At 32.4% G+C, this 23,179-nt stretch overlaps 1 protein-coding gene across 2 annotated transcripts in view; it reads left to right on the top strand.

Annotated features, from left to right (window-relative positions):
- The window catches only part of LOC145686289 (uncharacterized), a 310,924-nt gene that overhangs the window by 192,537 nt on the left and 95,208 nt on the right, over positions 1–23,179 (top strand). For both annotated transcript variants that reach the window (XM_081759425.1, XM_081759426.1), the window contains 2 exons: positions 4,121–4,269; positions 12,948–13,052. In XM_081759425.1, the coding sequence (XP_081615551.1) occupies positions 4,121–4,269; positions 12,948–13,052 (254 nt within the window). The remainder of the gene's footprint in view (positions 1–4,120; positions 4,270–12,947; positions 13,053–23,179) is intronic.

The following is a 23,179-nucleotide window of genomic DNA, read 5'->3' as shown; positions in this document are numbered from 1 at the left end:
TAGTTACACACTTTCAAAAGTGATCAGGGGTTCCAATAAGTTCAAGAAATTAAGCATGATACGAAATATTGTCTCACTGCCTTTAATTTCTGAACGCTGTTCTACTTTATAAGTTATTAATACTGTGCCACAACTCAACTCAGAATTTTACTTTCACATTCAATTCCTCTTCCGAATGAAGAAACAATCAATCTTGGATGGTTTACAATTACTTTTCTACTATTTAGTGATTTTCTTTTGTTCCTTCTTTCAAACATTTTTTAAACAACCATGAAACGAACGTTTTTCACTGTTAGGGAAGTTGTTCAATAAAAGTTTCACTGTACCTTCAGTTGTCACTAAAAGCTGGTAGTATCGACATGGGATGGCATTGCAGCTGCTACCGGTCTTTATTACACTTGCTGCTTCATGGCTGCGTGACTTCAGACACACAGTATGCACACGTAAATTTCTTTAGGTTGTCGCTAACACCTTCATGTACTTAATTGTTGCATACCCTGTGTTTTTTCTTTCCTTTCAGACTTATCGTTTTTTTCCATTTGATCAATCCTTGCGTAATAAATAACAGCCAATGTATGAATTGGTTAAAAATATTTTAAGTTAAAGAATTTAATCATTGAATATTGTAAGACCTCATTGTTAATATTTATTGAAAGATATGTTAATCAAAATACATTATTGCTTTCCAGTTCTGAGAAATTTTATTAATTCAGACCGTAACTGCTGAGTAATTTGCCACAACAAAGAACTGTAGTTTCTGGACTTTTAGATGAACAAAACAATGGAAGGTAGTCCGTACTAAGTGCAGTGCACCGAGGAAGACCATCCATCTAAAACTTATATACATATAATATCTGCATGTATACATACAACTTGCACTAGCGTCTCAGGTGCATTTACACTCTGACGGTACTAGATCCACAATTAAGTTTAAAATATTCTTGATCATTACTTCATTTAAAATATTAAGTATATGAAATACATCAATAATATTTTTTATTTTTAAGTGATATGTAATAAGTATCTATCGATAATTTTTAAAATACTTTTCTCTGAACCTATTTGCTAAAAATAAAGCTACAGTCTTTCCCCGAGACTTTCTTGTTAATAATTCAAATGTGGTATAAACCATAGCCATATATATTATCCTGGATACATGTCATTTTAGTTTTGCGAGATGGATGTGTTTCGATTAGATAGACGACTTATTTTACTCCTTTAACTTGTTTATTTTTCATTATTTATACAATAATTCCCGTAAACCCTATTATTTAAGAAAAGCCTGTACCTGTTTTTCTTCAGTGTATTTGCTTTGATTGCGTTACACTATTGTAATTATGCATTTTAATATAGAAGTATATTTGTGTTAGTAAATAGTAAAACTTGCCTCACTTGTCAATAATTTTCGACATTTCTATAAATTGAATTTAAAGTCATAAATATACGCTTCAGTAGGTAAGAAACAGAGTAGTCAAATATAAATTGCCATTTTCATATTACATTCTACAGCCAAGGTTTGCATTGTAGAAAATATACCAGCTTGATTGAAAGTCACAATCTCCAGCAACACCGATTCACTGGCCTCTAATTTCAAGCTTGAAAAAATGTGGCCTCGTAAAGGATGAAGTCCCGGAAATCATTTTGGACATCACTCTTTATTCTCAACATTCGATCTGTTAGGAAGTGACTTAGATGTGTAAACATGTGATAGTCTGTTGGTGTGAAGTCAGTGGAATATGGAAGATACAGAAATGTTTTATACTTCAGGTCATTCGGCATCTGTTTCACAAGTTTTGACATGTATAGTTTAGCAGTATCTTGGAAGAACAATATATCTTTCCTGTTACCATATTACCCAAGAGGGTTTCCTGTTACCATGTTACTGATTACACATGTCCTGCGTAGTTCCATATAGAGATAATAGTTTAACCCAGGGGAAAGATGTGTAATGGACGATACTCAGTTCTGTCCACGATATTAACAACTAAAATTTGTGTGGCTTTAGCATTAGCTTTGAAAATTATTGTTAAATTTCATCAACATCCAACTATTTTCCATATTGTTTACGATTAAACAAAAAGATTCGCTTCTCGTCAGATTATAACAATACAATAAAGTAGAAGCTCATTTTTGTTACGAACCAAGAAGTGAGTAGAGATATTCCCACTGCTACTATTTATAATGCTTAGTGTATTCGCGGATCTAGTTTTATTTACTTATTTTATTTTATTTTCTTAAACTTTCTTTCCTTATTTACTGTAGATAGTCCAAAATTGTTAAAATAGAGACGTAAACTTTCTGCCATGTTTTCTAACGATAGAGTTGTAGATTGCCTCAAGACATACTCCTAAGTATTGTCCACTCTTGCCTTGCTGCGTGCTCCGCTTCTCATGTTGGAATCTGATACTTAACTGAAAGCTTTCAATTTATCGGTACACGCTTCATTCTGAAGTTGAATCTAAACTCTATTCACTCACAATATCAATATGTTTCTGCTGCATTATGTCCCAGTTTTAACTCTTGTAACAAAATTAGCCACACATTCACTGGTGCACGTCCTACGACATTGCAGCTGTACACCTTCAGGCATACCAACTGCCTGTTGAAGTGGTCTTCAACTAGTACTCTCACAGTCCCATACTTGAAGTTAGGAAGGATTGAGTGTAGACATTATACATACAGCCATTTATTTCCGAACAACGTGCTGTTTACGTTTTTCGTGTTTCTTACCTTAAACGTGAATTTTTTTAAAAAAGGTTTATTCTTTGTATCTATATACTGATAGAATTGGGTTGGATTAATTAGAACTTGATTCCTTTCAACACCGAGGATATATGAGGTTGTATAAAATGGAATTTGAAACATTTCTCGAGGTTGTATCCGAGACAAGTAACCCCCGAGAATCGAACCCAGAACCACGCACGATAGCCACTCGGCCCTGAAGAGGTAGTTCCATTGAAGAACCCAGTAAATAAAAACTTAATCTGTACGTTCTAATATAAATTCGTTTTGCTTTAAAGATTCAGCTTTTCACACCAACATATTTGAGATTCCCACCAACTTATGTCATACTGATATGCGCAAACTAGAAAACGAAATACAGAATTATAAATTGTGGTGAAGGGTTTTCATCTGAAGTTGTGAAGGTGTGGATTTTGATTCCATGTGCAGTCATAAAAATTTCTAAAATTCAATTTCTTGTTGTCACTGTCTCATCGCTGCAAATCTTTTGGATTTAAACGTATGTTGGAATTATCAATCAAATTCCTTAAAACACTTCTATTTTGATCTGTTTTATTGTTTCTTGATTGCAGTTTAACGTATCTATGGAGCACCGAGGCTGTACGAAATTCTTATACAAACATATTACTTTTTTTTTTTTTCATTAGACTTGTATTATAAACTTATAGAGGTGGGATTTTGCCGAACAGAAAAATTCATCTTTATTTCGAAAATTCAGATAGGAGAGTCTCTAAAATAAAATGATCATTGTTACTTTTCAATGTTCATATTGATCAAATATAAGTTTATTTGAGAACAATAGATAAAACCACACCACTAGTTACTATCTAAACCTAATCATTTTATTTATTTATTTTCTTTGAAGATTCAAGTGCCCATTGATTTTAAAACTTTGTTTTTAAATAAAATATTTTAAAAGTAAATGCATTAGGGTTTTCTTTTTTCTCTTTTCTTTTTTTTCTTTTCTTTTTTTTTAAATTTTGAAACACGAGAAGTGACTTACCAAAACAAGGCCTTGAAAAGTAGCAAGAAAAATGTTCCTCAGTTCTCTTAATACAATTACAAATTATTTCGTGACGCGTGATCAGAGTAGTTGAACTCTTTCGAGATGAGTGTGGCATATAAACACACAAACCCTTAACATGTTGCTAAAGCCGTCCCTAAAGGGTTAAAAATTACGTTGCACCGAGGCGGCAATATAGAGTGTAGATTTATGATTTAACAAATTGAAACGTGTACTTATACCAATTGTACTTGTCTAAATATTTTAGTAAATAGTGTTCAATTTTAGTGGATGATCAAAATATTATTTATTGCTAATACCAATAATATTAACTTCCTGAAATAATAATTAGTTGAATTAAATTTTATATTTCAGACAAGAGTAATTGATATAACTTTTGATAAAGCTGAGGGAGCTCAAGGACTCCTAAAAACTTTAAATAGAATCCGCGAAGAAGCTTGTTCAGCTGCCCAGAGTAAATACCAGTTATTGGTTCTGTCAGATAGAAGAGCTGGGGAGGAAAGGTATTAGATCATTTATATTAAATTCATACAAATTATGTTATTATTTTCTTATGTAATCGTCATACAATGTATATTATTGTTTTCTTTGATCTAAAAAGAAAGAAACTATTATTTGTAATTGTACATAGTAAGGATGTAACCTCTGTTAATGATGTAATTTATCACTTCTTTTCATTGTAATACCGGCTTATTATGTTGTTTTTCTAGCTTTTCGCTCCTCCATAACGACAACCAATATAATTAACACATAACTATTGGTATTTTAATTTTTTGTGATTTTTTAATATTCTTTCTGGTCCTATAATATCTCAATGTCTCATAAATATATATATGAGTACTTTCATATATACCTCACTCACTCTATGGCCTATGAAATCCAGAGGTTTAATGCCGCGTTCAGAAAAGCTCTCCGTTGACTTCTGTCCTTAGCCAACTGGATCCAGTTTCTACTTTGTATTCGTAGATCCATTGTAATATTGTCCTCCCATCTGCGTCTATCTTCTAAGTGGTCGTTTTCGTGTTGGATTTCCAGTTAAAACTTTGAAAGTGTGTCTACTTTCTTCCATTCTGGCCACATTACTTACCCACCTGAGCCTCCTAGTCTTAATGACCCTAACAATGTTTGGTAAACTGTATAAATTATGTAGTTTGTTATAAAGTTTCCACCATTCCCCATTCCCGTTTCTCTTGAGTCCGAATATTTGTCTCAGGATTTTATTCTCAAATACTTAAAGTCGACGTTCTTTCTTCAGGTAGGCGACCATGTTTCGCAGCCATACAGGACAACAGGCAAGATTATTGTTTTATATATTTTAAGCTTCACATTCCTCGACAAAATTCGCGACTACAAAAGATTCTGAACTGAATAATTACACGAATTCCATGCTTTTAGTTGACATTTAATTTCTTCACGGATATGGTTTTGCTTTGTTAATATTGATCCTAGATATTTGAAAGTATCCTCTTTGTCAAAAGTATTATTTGATACTTTAACGCATCTATAATTTGCGGTATCACAATTCTTACGAACTTCCATGTATTTAATTTTCTCTTCTAAACCCGTGTCCCTGCAAGCGTTTAATAAGTCTTCTACATTTCTTTTATTGTTCTCCTATCATCCCCTATTATATTTCCATCATCAGCATACGCCGTAACCTGGTAAATACAAATTTAGCTCTAGGCCCTGGTTGGTGTTTTTGATTTTTTCTTATAGCGTACTCCAGATCGCAGCTAACGTCTATATCTAGATGCCTTCTCTTCTATCCGCCATCTAACAAGGGAACCTTCCAAAAATGATAGTTGCAGTGAAAGATGTTACCTATGCCATTTGAAAGAGCTGTAACAGAGATGAGCATTCCCAAAAAATTAGCTGCCCATACCAATAGGTTCAAGAAATATAAGGGGTGGAAGTTCGGGAAACAGCAAGGTTGGACAAGGAAGGAAAAGTGCAAATCCCGCAGAAAAAGGAGGGCAAGACAAAATACAATGCTGACAAATGATGTATAGAAGGAGACTTGCCACAATAGGGAACAAATGAAAGCCACCAGTGTGGTTAACAGTGTTGCCAACTGCAATGAAAAGTACATGTTTTGCAAAGAGCACTATATGAAGTGAGTGCAATATTTAGTGTCAACCTGTCATGTAGAACATAAGATATAACGTGTATAATCAGTGGTACAATCTAACAAAAGAAAATAGAAAAAACAGAAGTACGAAAAATACTGAAAAGACGGAGTTGGCCATAATGCGCCACATTTGATCACCAGCTGTGCATATTAGGATGAACAAAACAAGAAAGCACCAACTATGCAGGAAACCGACGTACCTAGAATCAAACAGAAAAACGAGTTCCAAAGTTGGAAACACTGGTCATGAAAATCCAGACAAGTCTAATATAGTTAGGCCACTCGCTTCACAAAAAGAAAATTTCGGCAACAGGCATCACTCGGAATGCATCAATGCTGGAATGATTAAGGCAATGTCAAGTCGGGGAACATGAAATGGTTGGGTTGAGCCAACAACCGATAATAGAAGTAGTGAACATTATGTCATGGTTGGGTCGTATGTGGGAATATACAGGGTGTCCTACCAAACTTTGTGAGCGGAAAGACTTGCGAAACGAACAAAAATGTGACGAATCCAGTTGTGCAGGAATGTACCAATTTCAGGGGGTGATAAAAGTCTGTGAGAAGCAAGTGCCCCCAGAATCCCCATCATAGGGCCCCAGGAGCCAACTTCAAATTTTCAAATGGCAACAGGGACCGAGTGGTACATCTTTCGAAGATCATGGAATGTACAACAACACAGGAAACATTTGCTACATGAAGCATGGGTTGCAAAATGGCCGCAAAAATGCACGTTGTTCTTGTCACCGAGCAGATATTTTTGGCGGCCATTTTGAAATCCCATATAGTAAATATTTCTGATATGGGTTGTTGCATGCATTTTATATTCCCCGACTTGACATTGCCTCAATCACTCCAGCATTGATGCATTCCGAGTGATGCCTGTTGCCGAAATTTTCTTTTTGTGAAGCGAGTGGCCTAACTATATTAGACTTGTCTGGATTTTCATGGCCAGTGTTGCCAACTTTGGAACTCGTTTTTCTTTTTGACTCTAGGTACGTCGGTTTCCTGAATAGTTGGTGCTTTCTTGTTTTGTTCATCCTAATATGCACAGCTGGTGATCAAATGTGGCGCATTATGGCCAACTCCGTCTTCTCAGTATTTTTCGTACTTCTGTTTTTTTCTATTTTCTTTTGTTAGATTGTACCACTGATTATACACGTCATATCTTATGTTCTACATGACAGGTTGACACTGAATATTGCACTCACTTCATATAGTGCTCTTTGCAAAACATGTACTTTTCATTGCAGTTGGCAACACTGTTAACCACACTGGTGGCTTTCATTTGTTCCCTATTGTGGCAAGTCTCCTTCTATACATCACTTGTCAGCATTGTATTTTGTCGTGCCCCCCTTTTTTGTGGAATTTGCACTTTTCCTCTCTTGTCCAACCTTGCTGTTTCCCGAGCTTCCACCCCTTATATTTCTTGAACCTATTGCTATGGGCAGCTAATTTTTGGGGAATACTCATCTCTGTTACAGCTCTTTCAATTGGCATACGTCACAACTTTCACTGTAACTATCATTTTCGGAAGGTTCCCTTGTAAGGACGCGCCATGCCGTAGTGACTCGAACCCATATTATATATATATATATATATATATATATATATATAATATGTGTGTGTGTGTGTGTGTAAGAGAAAGAGATAAATTATACACAAGTAATCTATTATTTATCTTTGTGATTTATATAAGATTATATTGTATAAACTACTCTGAATTTCAGTAGTGTGCTGATGTTCAGTAACTCACGTTATGACACTTTTTCAATGCCAATCCATTGCAATGAGGATTGTTACAACTTATTATTTCAAAAGTTAATTTCATATTATCTTTCCATCAACCCACTAAGCAGTCACTTTTTCACAAACTTCCAGTTAGAATTGTGTATCTTGCCTATGGATCTGCATAAGACTTCTTCATATGATCTTTAAATTATTTCCTGAGATGCACATATTATGGAAGTTCAGTTTGTGTGCAACTTTCCTACTGTTACACGATTGTTTGTGGCTTTTATCTTCCAAGTATTCTTCTCAAGACTAACTTTCCGAAATTTCACAAAAAGAAGCGTGTTCTGCTATAGTTGTACTAGCGTTCTAATAAAATTGTGTATGTATGTGTTGCCTGATTTATTTATCCATTATGGTCTTCCGATTTCTTTATGCTCTAGTTTTATATATTCACCTGTACAATTACACCCGGTATAGTAAGACAAGTACCCAAGTTTAATCTTCAGCCTACGTTTTTACTTTTTCAATTTGAGTGAAGAATATACCTTGTTTTATCATCAAACTCACCTATGAGAACGTGGAAAATACAGCTTATAAAATAAAAAAACAAAAGTTGATTTCATTAGAAGCATGATTGTAAGATAAATATTTATTTATTTATTTTATTTATTTATTTATTTATTTATTTATTGATGAAAGTGACACCACAGCGAAAGCCTTAATTAGGTCACACAAAAGAAAAAGCTACAGAATGAACAAGTCATGAAAAGTATATTACACAAAATGTAGGAAAATGCAAGAAACAACTCAAAGTATTTATTTATAAAACACAATATTATTATTATTATTATTATTATTATTATTATTATTATTATTATTATTATTATTATACCTTCATAACACTTAAACTTCCAGCGCAACCAAGCAAGAAAAAGATTTTGAATGGTCTCCAGAGAAGTAGATATATAATCTATATTTCTGTTCCATATGACTGAACAATATTCAAGATTACTTCTGACATTGGAATAATAAAGAATAAGGCATGTTTTAACAGACTTAAAATCTTGGAACATCCATTTAAAAATTCCAAGATTCCTTCTCGCTTTGGAAGTTATATTCTCAAGATATTGTTTGAAAAGCAATTTGCTGTCAAAAACAATGCCTAAATCTTTAATAGTATCTACAATTCTAATTGGAGTATCATTTATGTTATAAATGAAAAAAAAATTGGATTTGTTTTATTCGTAATATTCATTGAAAAGGTTTTGTTACAATTTAAAGGTAGTACCTTGTTTTGAGACCAAAGTAATATTTTATTAATATCATTTTGAAGCACCAAACAATCATCCAAATTTACAATAGTTTTGTAGATTTTGAGGTCATCTGCATACATCAAACATTTACAATCCAAATTTTCAGTTATATCATTAATAAACATAAGGAATAGAAGTGGTCCGGGATTCGATCCTTGCGGAACACCGGAGTATATGTTATATACATCTGAAAGATTACCCTTATACCTAACCACAAACTTTCTTTGCGACAAGTATGATACTAACCAAGTAATAAATACAATGGAGAGATCATAATGTTTCATTTTGTAAATTAAGATATCATGTGGTAATTTATCAAAGGCTTTAGAGAAGTCGAAATAAATTACATCGATTTGACCATTACTTTAAAAGATAGGAAGAGTATCAGCTATAAAACATGTTAAGTTAGTTGTAGTTGACCTATTTTTCATAAAGCCATGTTGATAGATCGTAATATTGGGATAAACATGATTATACAAATAAGTATATATTACCTTATCAAAAACCTTGAGTATGATACTCAAGAGAGAAAAAGGTCTATAGTCGGATAAATTTTTCCCATCAGTCGTGGGGATAGGAACAACAACGACCATCTTCCAATGTTCAGGATAGACAGAAGTAAGTAAACTCCAGTTGAACAAAGATGTTAAGACAGGCTCAATGATGGACACAATGCCAATTGTTATTATTGCTGCTTCATTTATGGTAAGCAAAGTATTACTTGTTGCATGTGCCATAACAAGTTCCACGTAAAGAACTGTTTGAAACGGTCAGAGGGACTATGAAATGTACATGAAAAATGGGATTTCTACATTTGTGTAAAATTTATAAAGTGTTTGTGAATGAAAGTGTTTTTAGTGGGACTACGCTAGTCAACTGATCTGACAAGCAGAATGGATCAAGTGATAAAAGTGAAGAAACTGAATCATTCCTTAATGATACATCAGAAGAAAATTTAAATGACACTCATAGACATCTGCAATCAAATAAATGTTGTAAGTATTGTTTTTAGTTAACGTAATAAATGCAGTGACAGAGCAATTTGATACTCTTTGTGTGAAAAGTACTGTTTGTCACCTCTGAAGTAATTTCACTCATATGTGAATTGTACGCCGATAAGATAAGAATATGCTCTCTAACAATCTTAATGCTAATGTAAATTTATATATATATATATATATATATATATATATATATATATATATATATATATATATATATATATATATATAATCATCAATACAAGAAATCCTACACCTTGCGAAATCCTCAAGTGTAAACAAACATTCAAAGTTCGACAACTCATCATTAGCTGTAAGACACATCACCCCGGGAAGTGTCGCACAAGAAACACAAGAAATGGAAGCTGAAGGAAACCTCAAAGAGACGGAAACTGTTATAACAGGTAGCCGAACGAAGAATTCGCCCTGTCACTAGGGATCCCAACCTCACTTGAACAGAAAAACTAAAACCACTACAGCTCTAAAGACTACGTAGCAAGTGAAAACTCATGCCATATTTATTTCAAGGCTCAATCAAAGTTCACTCGCAAGGATCTCATCTCAAATAATATGATTGTGATACGCGTCGAAAATATAATGGCATAAGAGATCAATTAATAGGAATTAGTACGTACTTTACAAGCTTTTTGTGTGATATATTCTAAACTTAAAATTTCCGAAACTGTTGTAATTTCTTTCACACGGAAAGGAAGAGTAATCTTGCTAAAATCTATCTAGAGCACGAAACTTATAATACTTCTCAAGGCTTCCAGCAATCAGCACTCGTATTGATCTTATCCCCTCTCTTTGTGTTTTTCTTTCTTCTTCCAGTCATTGAAGTTGTGAACCAGTGGAAGCAATGTTTTGTCCAATCTTCCCACTGAATGTTCGTGTTTTCATTTTTATAGTTCAATAAAAAAGGATTCAAATTTCTAATTGTTTAATTTCTGAATTATTTTTTTTTAAACTTTAATGTATTGCTGTAGTGTTTTAAATTAATTAGATAGTCTAAAAGATCTACTGATAATTATGTAAACTTCAAATCAAATCCCTTGCATTCTTCTTGATTCTTATATTAATGTTCATCAAATCATTGTGTTTTGAGTTTTCATTTTACAATTCAAATTGACTCAAACATTATGATGATGTTGGTTCCGCAGAGTAAATCCTATAATCTAAAAGATTTTTAAGGGTATGGTTTGACTTTTATCTAATTTCATGCAACAGAATACCAATCCACCCTCGTTCTTCTATTCTTTCAATCGTTTATCCTTTTAAGGAACCAGTAATTGATTTTTGTAAAATAGGTAGGGTTATATCAACTCTATATAAAAATCTAATTTTCACTTCAAGATCAGTATTGTTTGGAGAATGCTTATAGGTCGTCGGAAGAGAGTTTCCTTACATTACCCGTAGATACCGGCGCATGTACCGAACTTGCATATGCAGAGTTTTAGATCTCTCTTTCTGATTGTAAGTTTTTGTGTGAAACTTATTGTACCGAGAAGGTGTAAGGTACAGGAAATGCAAATAGTCGTTATCTATTATACGGGAAATAGAGGAATTATTCAAGTTTTCTTTACACCGTATTCTATATAGGTGCAAATTCAGTGGAAATACGTGAGTAATAGAAGGAAACAATCATATTTTTCCGTATGATTTCGAACTGAATGGTAGGGTGAAGACATGTAGCTAATAAGCAGTGGACTGAGTAGCTGGTGGTTTCGATTTCCGTCCAGCCTTATTGTGTCACTCTTTAAATTTTATTAATATGTGCTATATGCTTAAATTCCTATGCAAATCTTTTAAAGAAATGGACAAGCTGTGAACATGTCAATACGCAGGTGATTTTTGTCTGAAAAAATGGGCATATACTGAATATTTTCTCTGTATAAATTCGGTAGTTCACATATAATAGGTAAATTCGAGCAATTATTTTTTAAATGTTGCTTGATTTTTGTCATCAGTTAGTGACGAAATAATAATTCACTTTTCAAAATATTTAAAAGATACAAAATACAAATAAATATTGCTAGAATTATATATGAAGAAGACAAATTCAGAAATTAAAAATCAGATACCATGTGCGCTCGTGTAATGTCTGAGCTCACTTAGTGTCCGCATCTAAACTTTAGACGTAAAAAAAAGAAGTAATGTTTCCACCCTATAAATAGTAGGATTTCCTTTATTTGAAAAATGGGGGACGGGAGGGATGTAAAAACAATTGGGAAGGAGCAGGCAACCAGATAAGTTGCTGGTATTTGTACTTTTATTCTTGTTATATAACAACTTTTATTCGTCTTTAGTCATGATGCAGGGTGATTTTATCTGCATAAAAAGGAAAGAAAAACGTATCTACACACCTCTAAATAAAAAAATAAAATAAAATAAAAAAATACATTTGTTTTGTCTCCAGTTGGCGCCAAGAACTCGATTGAAAAGAGAAACGTTCTCTTATGTTTTCGTGCAGATGCACTTCAGTCATAACATGGAATTATTATATCTAAAATTAATTACGGAAATAATGCGCGTTTTTGCGTAAACCAAAAAGCCACTCATATTTTGGTTTCCTAATTTTAGTAAAAGTAGTGCGGACATTACGCAAGCGTATACGTTATTTGAGTTAATTATTAAATATAAAAGTGAAGAATTAAACCTTGAGTGAAGCAAATCGGACGAAACATAGCTTTCTCTGCTTTGTAAGTTCTATATCTGGAAGGAAAAGATGGAATCAAGAATCAAAATGTGTAACACTAATGATTACTGAGAGGCTTAACAAGTTTGTGTTTGTGTTGCAAACGAATCTTAGCATCTTCATGCACCTTCTTCTTACTCTTTGTGGTTTTAATTCATTTTTTCCTAAGATTGAAGCCAGAGCGTTTCGAAAATATGTTAGTTAAGATGTTAACGGAGAGCTTGAGAGGTACGTACTAGTAACAATATCTATAGCGATGCTTTCCAGTGTGAATTTGATTCTAACAACTTCTATAATTTTATTTCGATAGAGTTCCTGTAAGCACACTTCTGGCGTTAGGTGCTACTCATCATCATTTAATTGAAGAAAGACAAAGGATGAAAGTTGGCTTAATACTAGAAACTGCTGAAGCAAGGTAATTACTTTCTTTTTCTTAATTTCTCCTCAGCGCTTGTAAATTTCTAGTCAAACTGATTTAGTTTATTGTATGTTGCTGTGTGCTTTGTTCTTGTGTGTTGTCAGTAGAATTGTTATAAGTTGCTTTATCAAGATATGTAGGTAAAATTAAACTACTATTCATCCCACGTTGCGTGTTAAGACTCAATCATAAGAATATCATTGGTAGAAAATTTTAGTCCCACCATTTTGATCAAGTTATTTCTATTACTAGTATTCTTTTTCCTCTATCCTATCAAGTGAATGTCCGAATAGTACCTTTTTTTTTGTCCAGGCTGTTGATATTTGCATTTAGTCTCAGCAATGCGTTAACATATAAACACAACTGAAGAAATTCTGCACTACAGTAAAAGGTTTCTCGCAATAAATATTGATATAATAAGTTCTGCATCGAAGCTAGAGAAATAACTAAAATGAACCCTTTTCAAAACCATACGCGGAATGGAAAATAATAATACAATATAAGTGTAACGAAGTGAGCTATATGTTCCCCCTGAACTCATATAAGAAGCTCTTAACAGGAACCCCTGTCTGTAACGTAAGTGTAACTATGTCGTAAATTGCTAACTTGAGAGTCTGCCACTGATTTTCTCTCATTCATGTACTTTTTTTTAAAGATATATATTTTATGTTGTTCATTGAATTTATCCTTTGGTTGCAGATCGAATTATTAGTGTATTTAGTAGTATACCCTGAATTTAGAAGGCAGTGTGTTGCCTCCAAACTTATTTAGTTAGGTGTTGCTTAAATCTGGAAGTAGTATATGGTGCCAACAAATACACATTCATAGATCATTATTATTGTGTCATAAGTCACCTCCAGAAATGAATGCACTTGTCTTCATAGTCTTTCTTCAAAATGGAGACAATTTAATATCTAGATAGATCTATAACTTACAGGACCCTGTTTCTTACAAGTTACAACAAATTGTATTAAACATTGTTCACTTGCACACAATTTAAGAAGAGAAATTGTGTAGGTATGCATTTTTGCTGTTGACTGCAAGTTTGTTTCTTTGTGCACTTGAATTGGAGGAAAAACTAAGTAAGGTGAAATAATGATAAAATATATGTTTGGAAGATCTTGGATACTATTTTCATGAGACAGCTTCAGAATTGAGAGTACCCTTGCCCTTTCTCAGACTTAGCTGGAAAACACGAGGGTATTCTAAGTCTAGACCATCATTTTGTTCCCGAGAAATTGTTTTCTTGTTGTACTTGAATCAGATTTATAAATAATAATGCGCATAACATATTCATTCTCCATTCACTCTCCATAGTTCATTTCCATTCTACAGAGTGAATCATCATCTGCCTGGATTTTTTCAGTATTTCTGTTTTCTCTTTCTCTCTTCTGATTACTCTAAATTGCATTTCTGGATCTAAAGATCCTATATATTTCAGGCAAAGATTTTCTTGTAGGCCTTATGTCTGGAGAACTACATATAGTGTAGCCAAACCCAAACTATCATTTAAGTCAGTATGATGTGCTTATTCTATAAGAAATACGAAAACTCAACTTAGGGCCGTTCAAAAATTTTGTGGCCCTTGATACAAAAAACTCCAATATATTTCAATCAAAAATTTTCGTGTTGTTTCCTATATCTGAAAGCGTAATATGCAGAAACATGAAATTTAATGGAACAATAAAATTTTAATTGAAACGCCCAGTTAAATATATTATTTAAGGAACAATATTTATTTATTAAGACAAAGTATAACAGATATTCTAGAATGGTTACGAACAGAGGTCATTACATAAAATATAATATAATTACGGTATCGTCAAAAACTAGTCAATTTCTTTGACTTTATGAACATAAATTGCTCAAATTTTTAAAGGAATTAAGAAAAGGGGGTTGGTTGGTTAAAATAGAAGATAATATGAGATAATTTATTTTAACCAATATATACTTTGTCCCTAATTTTCTTTGAAAATCTGTTAGAACATTTTGGAAGACCACTAATGTATTGAAAGAAATTGCTTCATTTTCGACGGAAGCGTAAGATCTTATTCTTTTCTTAACATATAATGTTTCACAATTTAAGTATTCTATACTACATTAAACATTAAATTTACCATTTCTCTGAAAACTTTTGTAGGCAGCTAATATAAATACTCATTACAATATTTTACTAATCCGAAATGTCACTCATGATCTATGTTAGTAACGTTCTTAATATGTTCATGTTTTGGTACAGCTGAAGTAAATTGTAATGGTTTATTCATATTTTCCTATTTGCTACAATTAAGGGTTTGCAGCCTATTTTATTATGAAATACAATTTGGATATTCTTTCAGTATTACCATTGAGTTAGTAACAGATCTAGAAAAATACCGTGTTTATAAACAAAACGTTTTAGAACTTTGAATAATAACGTATTATTAAGTTTGTGACCGATTCCTTACAAGGATTTCATATTCAACTTCAGAACAAATATATGGTTTATATAATTCTTGGTAGTAGTTTTGCTGCTGATTGTTAGTATAAGCTGATTTGCTTAGTTCCAGATATTTCGTATCGTACATCAGTCTTTGAAATGAAGATTAAATGGTGATCAGTTTTGTTCGTAAAATATAGAAAGTTCAGAAGGTTTCTTACGTTCGCGAAATTCATTACTAATATTTCTATGTGGCAAATTTATGTACACGCTTCAATCATTGCGTTAATAGTTAATTTATTTTAATTGATTTTACATACCAGATTTTTAAAGGATTATCTTAATACTGTATAATAAATTATTTGAATATTTTAGGCAATCCGATAGATCATTCATAAATATTACGAAAGTACATCCAGTTAATCGTCTGATATATATCCTTTGTGTAAACAAACTACTGTTGACCTTTAAAATATGACTCAAGCAGGCTGAATAATGTAAAGACAAATTAAAATTAAGCTTCACTTTTTAGCTTCATATATTTCATAATTAAAAAAAAATATTTAGATAATAAAAATATTTAGATATGTAGACAATAAAAATATTAAAAAATAAACATATATCAAACTTCATCGATCTTACCGTTTCATTTGCTATGAAGTCTGTAATGATAAGATATTTTTCACCGCCTCCTAGCTAAGTTTCGAGCTAATTTTACGATCAGAAAATGTTTGCTTTTTATTACTTACGAAGAAAAATAAAAATAAAATCATAATAGAATTTAATTCTAGTAAGAGTTCCAAGGAAATCAAGCAGTAGGAATAAATGACTATAACATATTGATGATTTATAAGAACGATGGAATCTCTCGGTGCCTAAGAAACTTTCTAGTACTGGCTGTCCAGCTATCATTGTTCTTGATCTCCATCCTTTTACAGAAAAATATTTTGTAGAAAAATTTATTTCGAACTTGTAGTTGCTTTTATCTTTTTTTTTTTTTTTCTTTCTTCCTCGGTGTAATTTTGACAGTTTGTTGACTTGATTCACAACTTGAGAATGTTTAAGAAGGTAATTCGTCTTCAGGCTTGTGAATATTATGTCCGTAACTGATTTGATGAATCAGAATAACTGTTAGGAAAGCTTTGAAGCATTTCATTCATTACTTTAGATATATTAACCAATAAAATGATCAGATAAGTACATGTGAAACGTTAAAAGTAACGAATATAGAAATTAAGAGAAAATAATATTAAGTGGTTATTGCATTCTCACTACCAAACATTCTGATTAAGTAACATAATTATAGAAGTTAGACTTTAAAAGTCTTTATCGTTAATTATGGTTAACATTCTTCATCACTTTTTGCTTTTAATTGTGTATAAAAGGACTACAAGATATCTAGTCGTCAATGTAATGTCAGTTTCGAATTATTACTTTTCCTCAGAGAGATTTAATAAAACCTTCTGTGGCTTGTTTGATTTAAAACAATATTATTTATTTGGAATGAAGACAGTATTGACATTCAAGACGTCACAGTCTTCCTTTTTGAAGATGAATCAATTTAGAACTAAATTTTATTAAAAATTACGACAGGAAAATAGTGAAAAACCATGACATTTGCTCGAAAATTATTATGCTCCAGGAATTTCAGAAAGTACTTCGAGGGCAGGAGAGATATATTTGAATATTCAGAATAGTACGGTATCTCTGTCAAACTTTACAAGGTGAGATTTGATAAACATCGTAAATCTTTTCGGTACCCAACGATAATTGTAATGGTAACTTACAATAATTGTTAAAAGAACGTAAATCGAAATTGATCCTTAAATATTTCCAAAAATAAATGATCAATTAAAACAAATCAAATTGTTTTCGCGTTAATTGTTGATTAACCGGATAGTCTGAGTTTTGTTTTTGTTACTGAAGATATTTTACTGTATCTTTTGTAAGCTTAAACTAAAAAACAAAATGTAGATTAAATACTGTTTGATTTGTTCAACATCAGTGCTAATATAATGCAGAATTAAAGTTGATGTAATGAATTAAAGCACCATGACAAATACCTAAACTAAAATACTGTTATCCCAGGAAAATCCTTGTTCGCAAGTTGAGTATTTTTACTTTCAGCGTTCAGATATTAGTAAAGTGACTAAATACAGTTTTCTATTCCGTGGAATGCTATAATTTATATCGACTACTACATTATACGAAACTAGCAGCGTTCACCCCGCTTCGCTGCGGTCACCCCGGAACGCAATAAACTTTGTTACTTAGATAATTTTTACTTTTTCGCTTTCAAGTGATATGATAAAAACCATAGAAGATTGCACTAATGTTAACATTATATCGCCTGTCATTTATGTTAACCCGCCCCGCTTCGCTGCGGTCACCCCAACCCGCCCCGCTTCGCTGCGGTCATCCCGGAACGCAATAAACTTTGTTACTTAGATAATTTTTACTTTTTCGCTTTCAAGTGATTTATAGCGCCTGTCAGTTATGTTAACCCGCCGAGTCACAGGGTCATGCGGGTTGCATATAAATACGTTTATTTTTATACCTATGATGAACTAATAACAAAGGATTTTTTGTACGTATTGACACCTGATTGGTCAATTATCTCAAGACACTGGTAATTGAAAATTAAAGTGATATGATAAAAACCATCTAGGGTCCACATCCTAACAACCCCCCAAAAATGAAAGAAATCGGTTCAGCCGTATTAGCGTGATGAGCGGACAAAGGATTTTTTGTACGTATTGACACCTGATTGGTCAATTATCTCAAGACACTGGTAATTGAAAATTAAAGTGATATGATAAAAACCATCTAGGGTCCAAATCCTAACAACCCCCCAAAAATGAAAGAAATTGGTTCAGCCGTATTAGCGTGATGAGCGGACAAAGGATTTTGTGCGTTCTCTTTTATATATATAGATTAATACATTAATACCTTCTATTCCAGAACCCTGTTCCAATTCCAAATCGTTTGACTTCTAAGATATTATTTTTCTGTTTAAAATAGTTGAAGCTGGATTAATCCGTTCCAGGGTCTCACAAACTCGAATTTTTAAAATCCTTTTTACAATAAATACACTCAACTTTAATTTATATTTGAGTAAAAATGAACTTTCTAGGACCTATGGTGAATACATTAAGATTTTTTTGTTACAGAAGAATAAAAAGTAACAGAATAGGTACAAAAGCATAACATTCACACGCGATGCTGTCATTACAGCTTCTGACAACGAACTGAACAAGAAAGCGTGTGCATGGCCCATCACAGAAGAAACGTACGTACAAACACACACACATAACAAGCTGCACGTTGGGGTTCCAAATCAGAATTGGTATTCTGGTAATGTGGTCGGGGTTAACTTTCGTATTCCAGGTTGTTCGAATTCTCGGATTTCGGAGTCAATACTGTACTATAATGTACGTAAAATATAGTTTAGTGTAATTATATTGCATCACATTCAGTAGTTTCTCAGCAAAGAAATGTTAGGATTGTAATAAGACAATTTTTACATTTAGACATTTTAAATTCATTGAATTTCATATACTTGGAACAATACGGTATAAATTATTTAGAGTAAACAATCGTAAATCTTATTTTCTGGTTCATTTTCTTATTTACCAATATTTCCTTGAGTACGTTCTTGATAAGCCTTGTGCTTTGTGCACTTGCGCTCCTATCCAATACCGTTGGAGCGTATTTGGTGCTGTAAATTCACATCTGAACCAACTTCTAAGAAAGAAACGAAATTGAAGTTTCATTTAAATGAATTTTCACAAATTATGGGTAGACTTTGGATAGAAGAACCCTAGAGAAAGTTTACCTTTCAAATCTGCAATAGTATGTGAAATAAATTTCAATTGACATCATATATAGATACATTAACTAGTGTTATTAACATCCCGAATTCCAGGAAATTCTAAGCTAATTTATTTTATTAATTTTATCGGGAAGGTTTTGATAAATATTAAGGTATATTTTAGAAAAAGAATATCATTAAAGGTGAGTAGAGAGAGGCAAATTAAAACTTGTATTATAGATATTACAATTGGTGCACTCATATTATTTATTTCAAAGTAATTATGCAATTGCTTGAATAATTGTAATATATTAAAAATGTATACTGTCTTATTTGATTTCACACAACTTTATGTTGTAATGCAATAAAAAAAATTAATACCAGTTTAAAAATGGAAATCCTTATTCGCAAAATGTTTTAATCTACAAATGGTTTTTAATGGAATGAATGAATTGCAAATCCAAGTTAGTGACAATACTGTTTTGTTTTTGCCACGCTAATGGTTACTATGAATGAGAGATTCCCTGGTATAAAAACATGTCAGCATTATCATAACTATGCATGATTTAATTCCTTAATTGTTTCTGATTTATCTCATATTTAAACAAAACAAACATACAACAAAAACAAAATCAATATTAAATATTCATTCAGTATTCTACCAAGTTAAAACATTCTCTTAAAAATTATAAAGCACTGTTTATTTTCCTTGAACGAAGAGGAAAATGGAACAAACTTAGGACATTGTTTCATTTTTTTAATTATTATTATTTTGTGTAACCTTCGCTACCTGCGAAAAAAATAGATAATTTATTTTGAAGTATCTAATAATTATACATTTTTAAGCGTACTATGTCATGCATTATGAAATTATTTTTGAAATTTAATGTTCTAATTGTATTACTTTTCGAGATTGTGTTAAGGAGTACATATTCTCAGAAACATTAATTAATAAATACCAGTACAGTAATGTTGTAATAGCATTAAACAGTGAAAGAAACATTTTGCTGAATCTTACTTATACGAAATACTCATTTACAAATTTTTAAGGAAAATAATATTCGATTGTCATAGTTTGGAAAACTGCTAGAAGTTCCCTCTCAGTTAAATCATGTATATTGTAGTAATCTCCTTCCGAGTGCTGGAATTTAATATCTTTTGTACGCGCAAATGGAATGGGTAGCGAGGGTTAAAATCATCATTAGAACTGTTTTATTTCAGTGTCGAAGTATGAAATTCTTAAGTAAAATTGTTGGTAGTAAACTTCTTGCAACAATTTTTTCTAGTGGATTGTTTATGATGAATACACACACACACACACACACACACACATATATATATATATATATATATATATATATATATATATATATATATATATATATATAAGAGAGAGAGAGAGAGAGATTTTCAAAGTACTAGTAATATGTCATCATCAGTTTGTTCCCCTTTAGAATTTTCAAGAACTATAAAAATTTTACAGAATATATTTTTGTGATCAGATAGTTCTAGGATAAAACTCGTATTAATTCTATTTTGATACAAATACTTTTGAGGATTTTTTTTTTTTTACTTGTACGAGTATTGGTGTTTTAATTTATTTTTGATTTTTGTATGATCATGTGTTCTGTTCTACATATTATTATAACATTAATCAATAAATTAGAGAGAGAGAGAGTCAAAAATTAGGTTAGAAAGGGAAATACAGTATGAATACACCTTCAGCATCAATCCATGTGTGTGTGTAAGTGACATTTGTTGGTTCTCCAGTTCCGGGATAATCATGTCCAATAATAATACACAATAACTCCTTCTGGATATTATGAATCTTAACTGAGTAGACCATCCCACTAAGTGATGCCAAAGGTAGAAACTGATCTATGTGACCTGTGGAGACGTTTGTGGCCACCTGACGGATCCAAGACGTCCGATCCATGCCTCAGGAACTGCACAATCAACTATTCATGAACAATTAATCCGTAATGAGGAGAGACACCGAGATATTTAAACATTGCGATTTCGTCAGCTTCATTTAGCATGCTCTGGAACACATTTTGAAGAAGGTATTTGTAACTCTCCACAGATTTGTATCACTTCCAGCTCCTCCAGTCGTGTTTGTTAACTTTTCCATTAACGTAACACAATGCCTTGTCACTGAACAAAAGAACTGATTTAAAGTCAGAGTAGTCATTGATGGCCATTTAGATAATTTTATATTTCTGTTAGGGTTATCCTCAATGAGATATCACAATGATTGGATCTTATATTGATGTCACTTCTTGTGTAAAATGCGAGACAGACAACCAGTGTTCCATCAACAGACTGTGCTCTTCGTTCGATTGCTCTACAGAGCTGTTAACACGCTGGTTGATGCCCTTCGTCCGTTGTAATCTTTGGTCTCCTACTACACGTCGGTTTGTTGTGTACACTACGAATCTCCTTAAATCATGGAGACGTTGAAGAACGACACATTACTTTATTACTATTATTATTATTATTATTATTATCATTATTATTATCAATAATAATAATAATAATAATAATAATAATAATCCATTCTTGTATTAAATTTCATATACAAGGTGTTTCAAAACAACACCGACAACGTTTGGGAGGTGATTCCTGACACCAAAATATGGTAAAAAGTAACCTAGGTGTACAAATGCTTCCTTTCGGAGCTATAGGCTGCCGAAAACATGGAAAAGTAAACCTTAAAGGTCCATAGCTCGAAAACTATGGGACCTACCGTAGTCGGGTCAAGACTTCACTTAGGAACTAATATGTACCCTATCCAAAAATCTGTTTCGGAATCGTAAGGTACTCATGCAACAATTTTTATGGAGGGAGTTTGGCTACGGGCATATAATTTGAAGTACTCGCCAACTATCTCTATAAAAATTGCTGCGGAAGTACCACAGGATTCTGAAACACGGATATTTGGGTAGGGTACGTAATAGTTCCTAAGTGAAGTCTTGACCCGACTACGGTAGGTCCCATAGTTTTGGAGCTATGGACCTTTAATGAATTATCAGAATCCATGTGTACAATCATAGGAAGTTATCATAACTGTCATTGAGAGTTATTATATATATATACATGGTCACGTATGTTATCCAGAAAACGAATTTGTTGCAAGAAGTTTTACCTGGAATGTTACTTGGAAGAATATCGCACTGACACATATGCTTAACTTTTACTCTGTCACTGAGTAGTCTCCTGTCGTTGAAGGAAAGAAAATTAGTTTGTTGTTAACTGAGAATTGTTGTTAAACAAGTCCACTTGTTGAGCACAGTTGTGTGTTCGTATAGGTTTTCGTGTTTGTTAATCCACATTTCTTCAGGTGCTGAATATACTGTGGTTGACTTTGTGGAATTATCATTTGGAAGACTTTTGTCCTTCCCTTTAAAGAGATGCCACAGTGACTGCTGACTCCACCAGTAGACAATAGACGAGGGTAAGCGTGTCATTCTTTTTATTTTGATTGAGCGAATTAAAAAGAAACGAAATTGAAGCAAAAAAAAAAAAAAAATCGTGTTGGTTTTAAATGTTCTTATTGTTGTATTTCAGTTCATTGGAATGATAATTTCGGTCTGACTGCTATTTGCAGATGTAATGGTAATACTTTCTGTACTGGTGCTTACAATGTACTGTATTAATATAAGAATTCTTTTTGTACATAAGATAATAGGATTAATTCTCAAATACAGTGCACGCTGATATTTCTCCCTCTCTTTTCTTCTTGTTGGTACGCAGATCTAAAACTACTTGTTCGTTGATTCGCGCCTATAAATTATTATAATCCATTTGACTTCCAGTGTTATATTTGTAAACTGTATGAATTGATTCATTAAAAAAAGTCTATCTTTAATATCTTACCCTGCTTCTTTTGCATGA

Source organism: Thermobia domestica, chromosome 5 (genome assembly GCF_964235325.1).
Source record: "Thermobia domestica chromosome 5, izTheDome1.hap1.1, whole genome shotgun sequence".
NCBI lineage: Eukaryota > Metazoa > Arthropoda > Insecta > Zygentoma > Lepismatidae > Thermobia > Thermobia domestica.
This window is presented reverse-complemented; position numbering and strand designations above follow the sequence as displayed.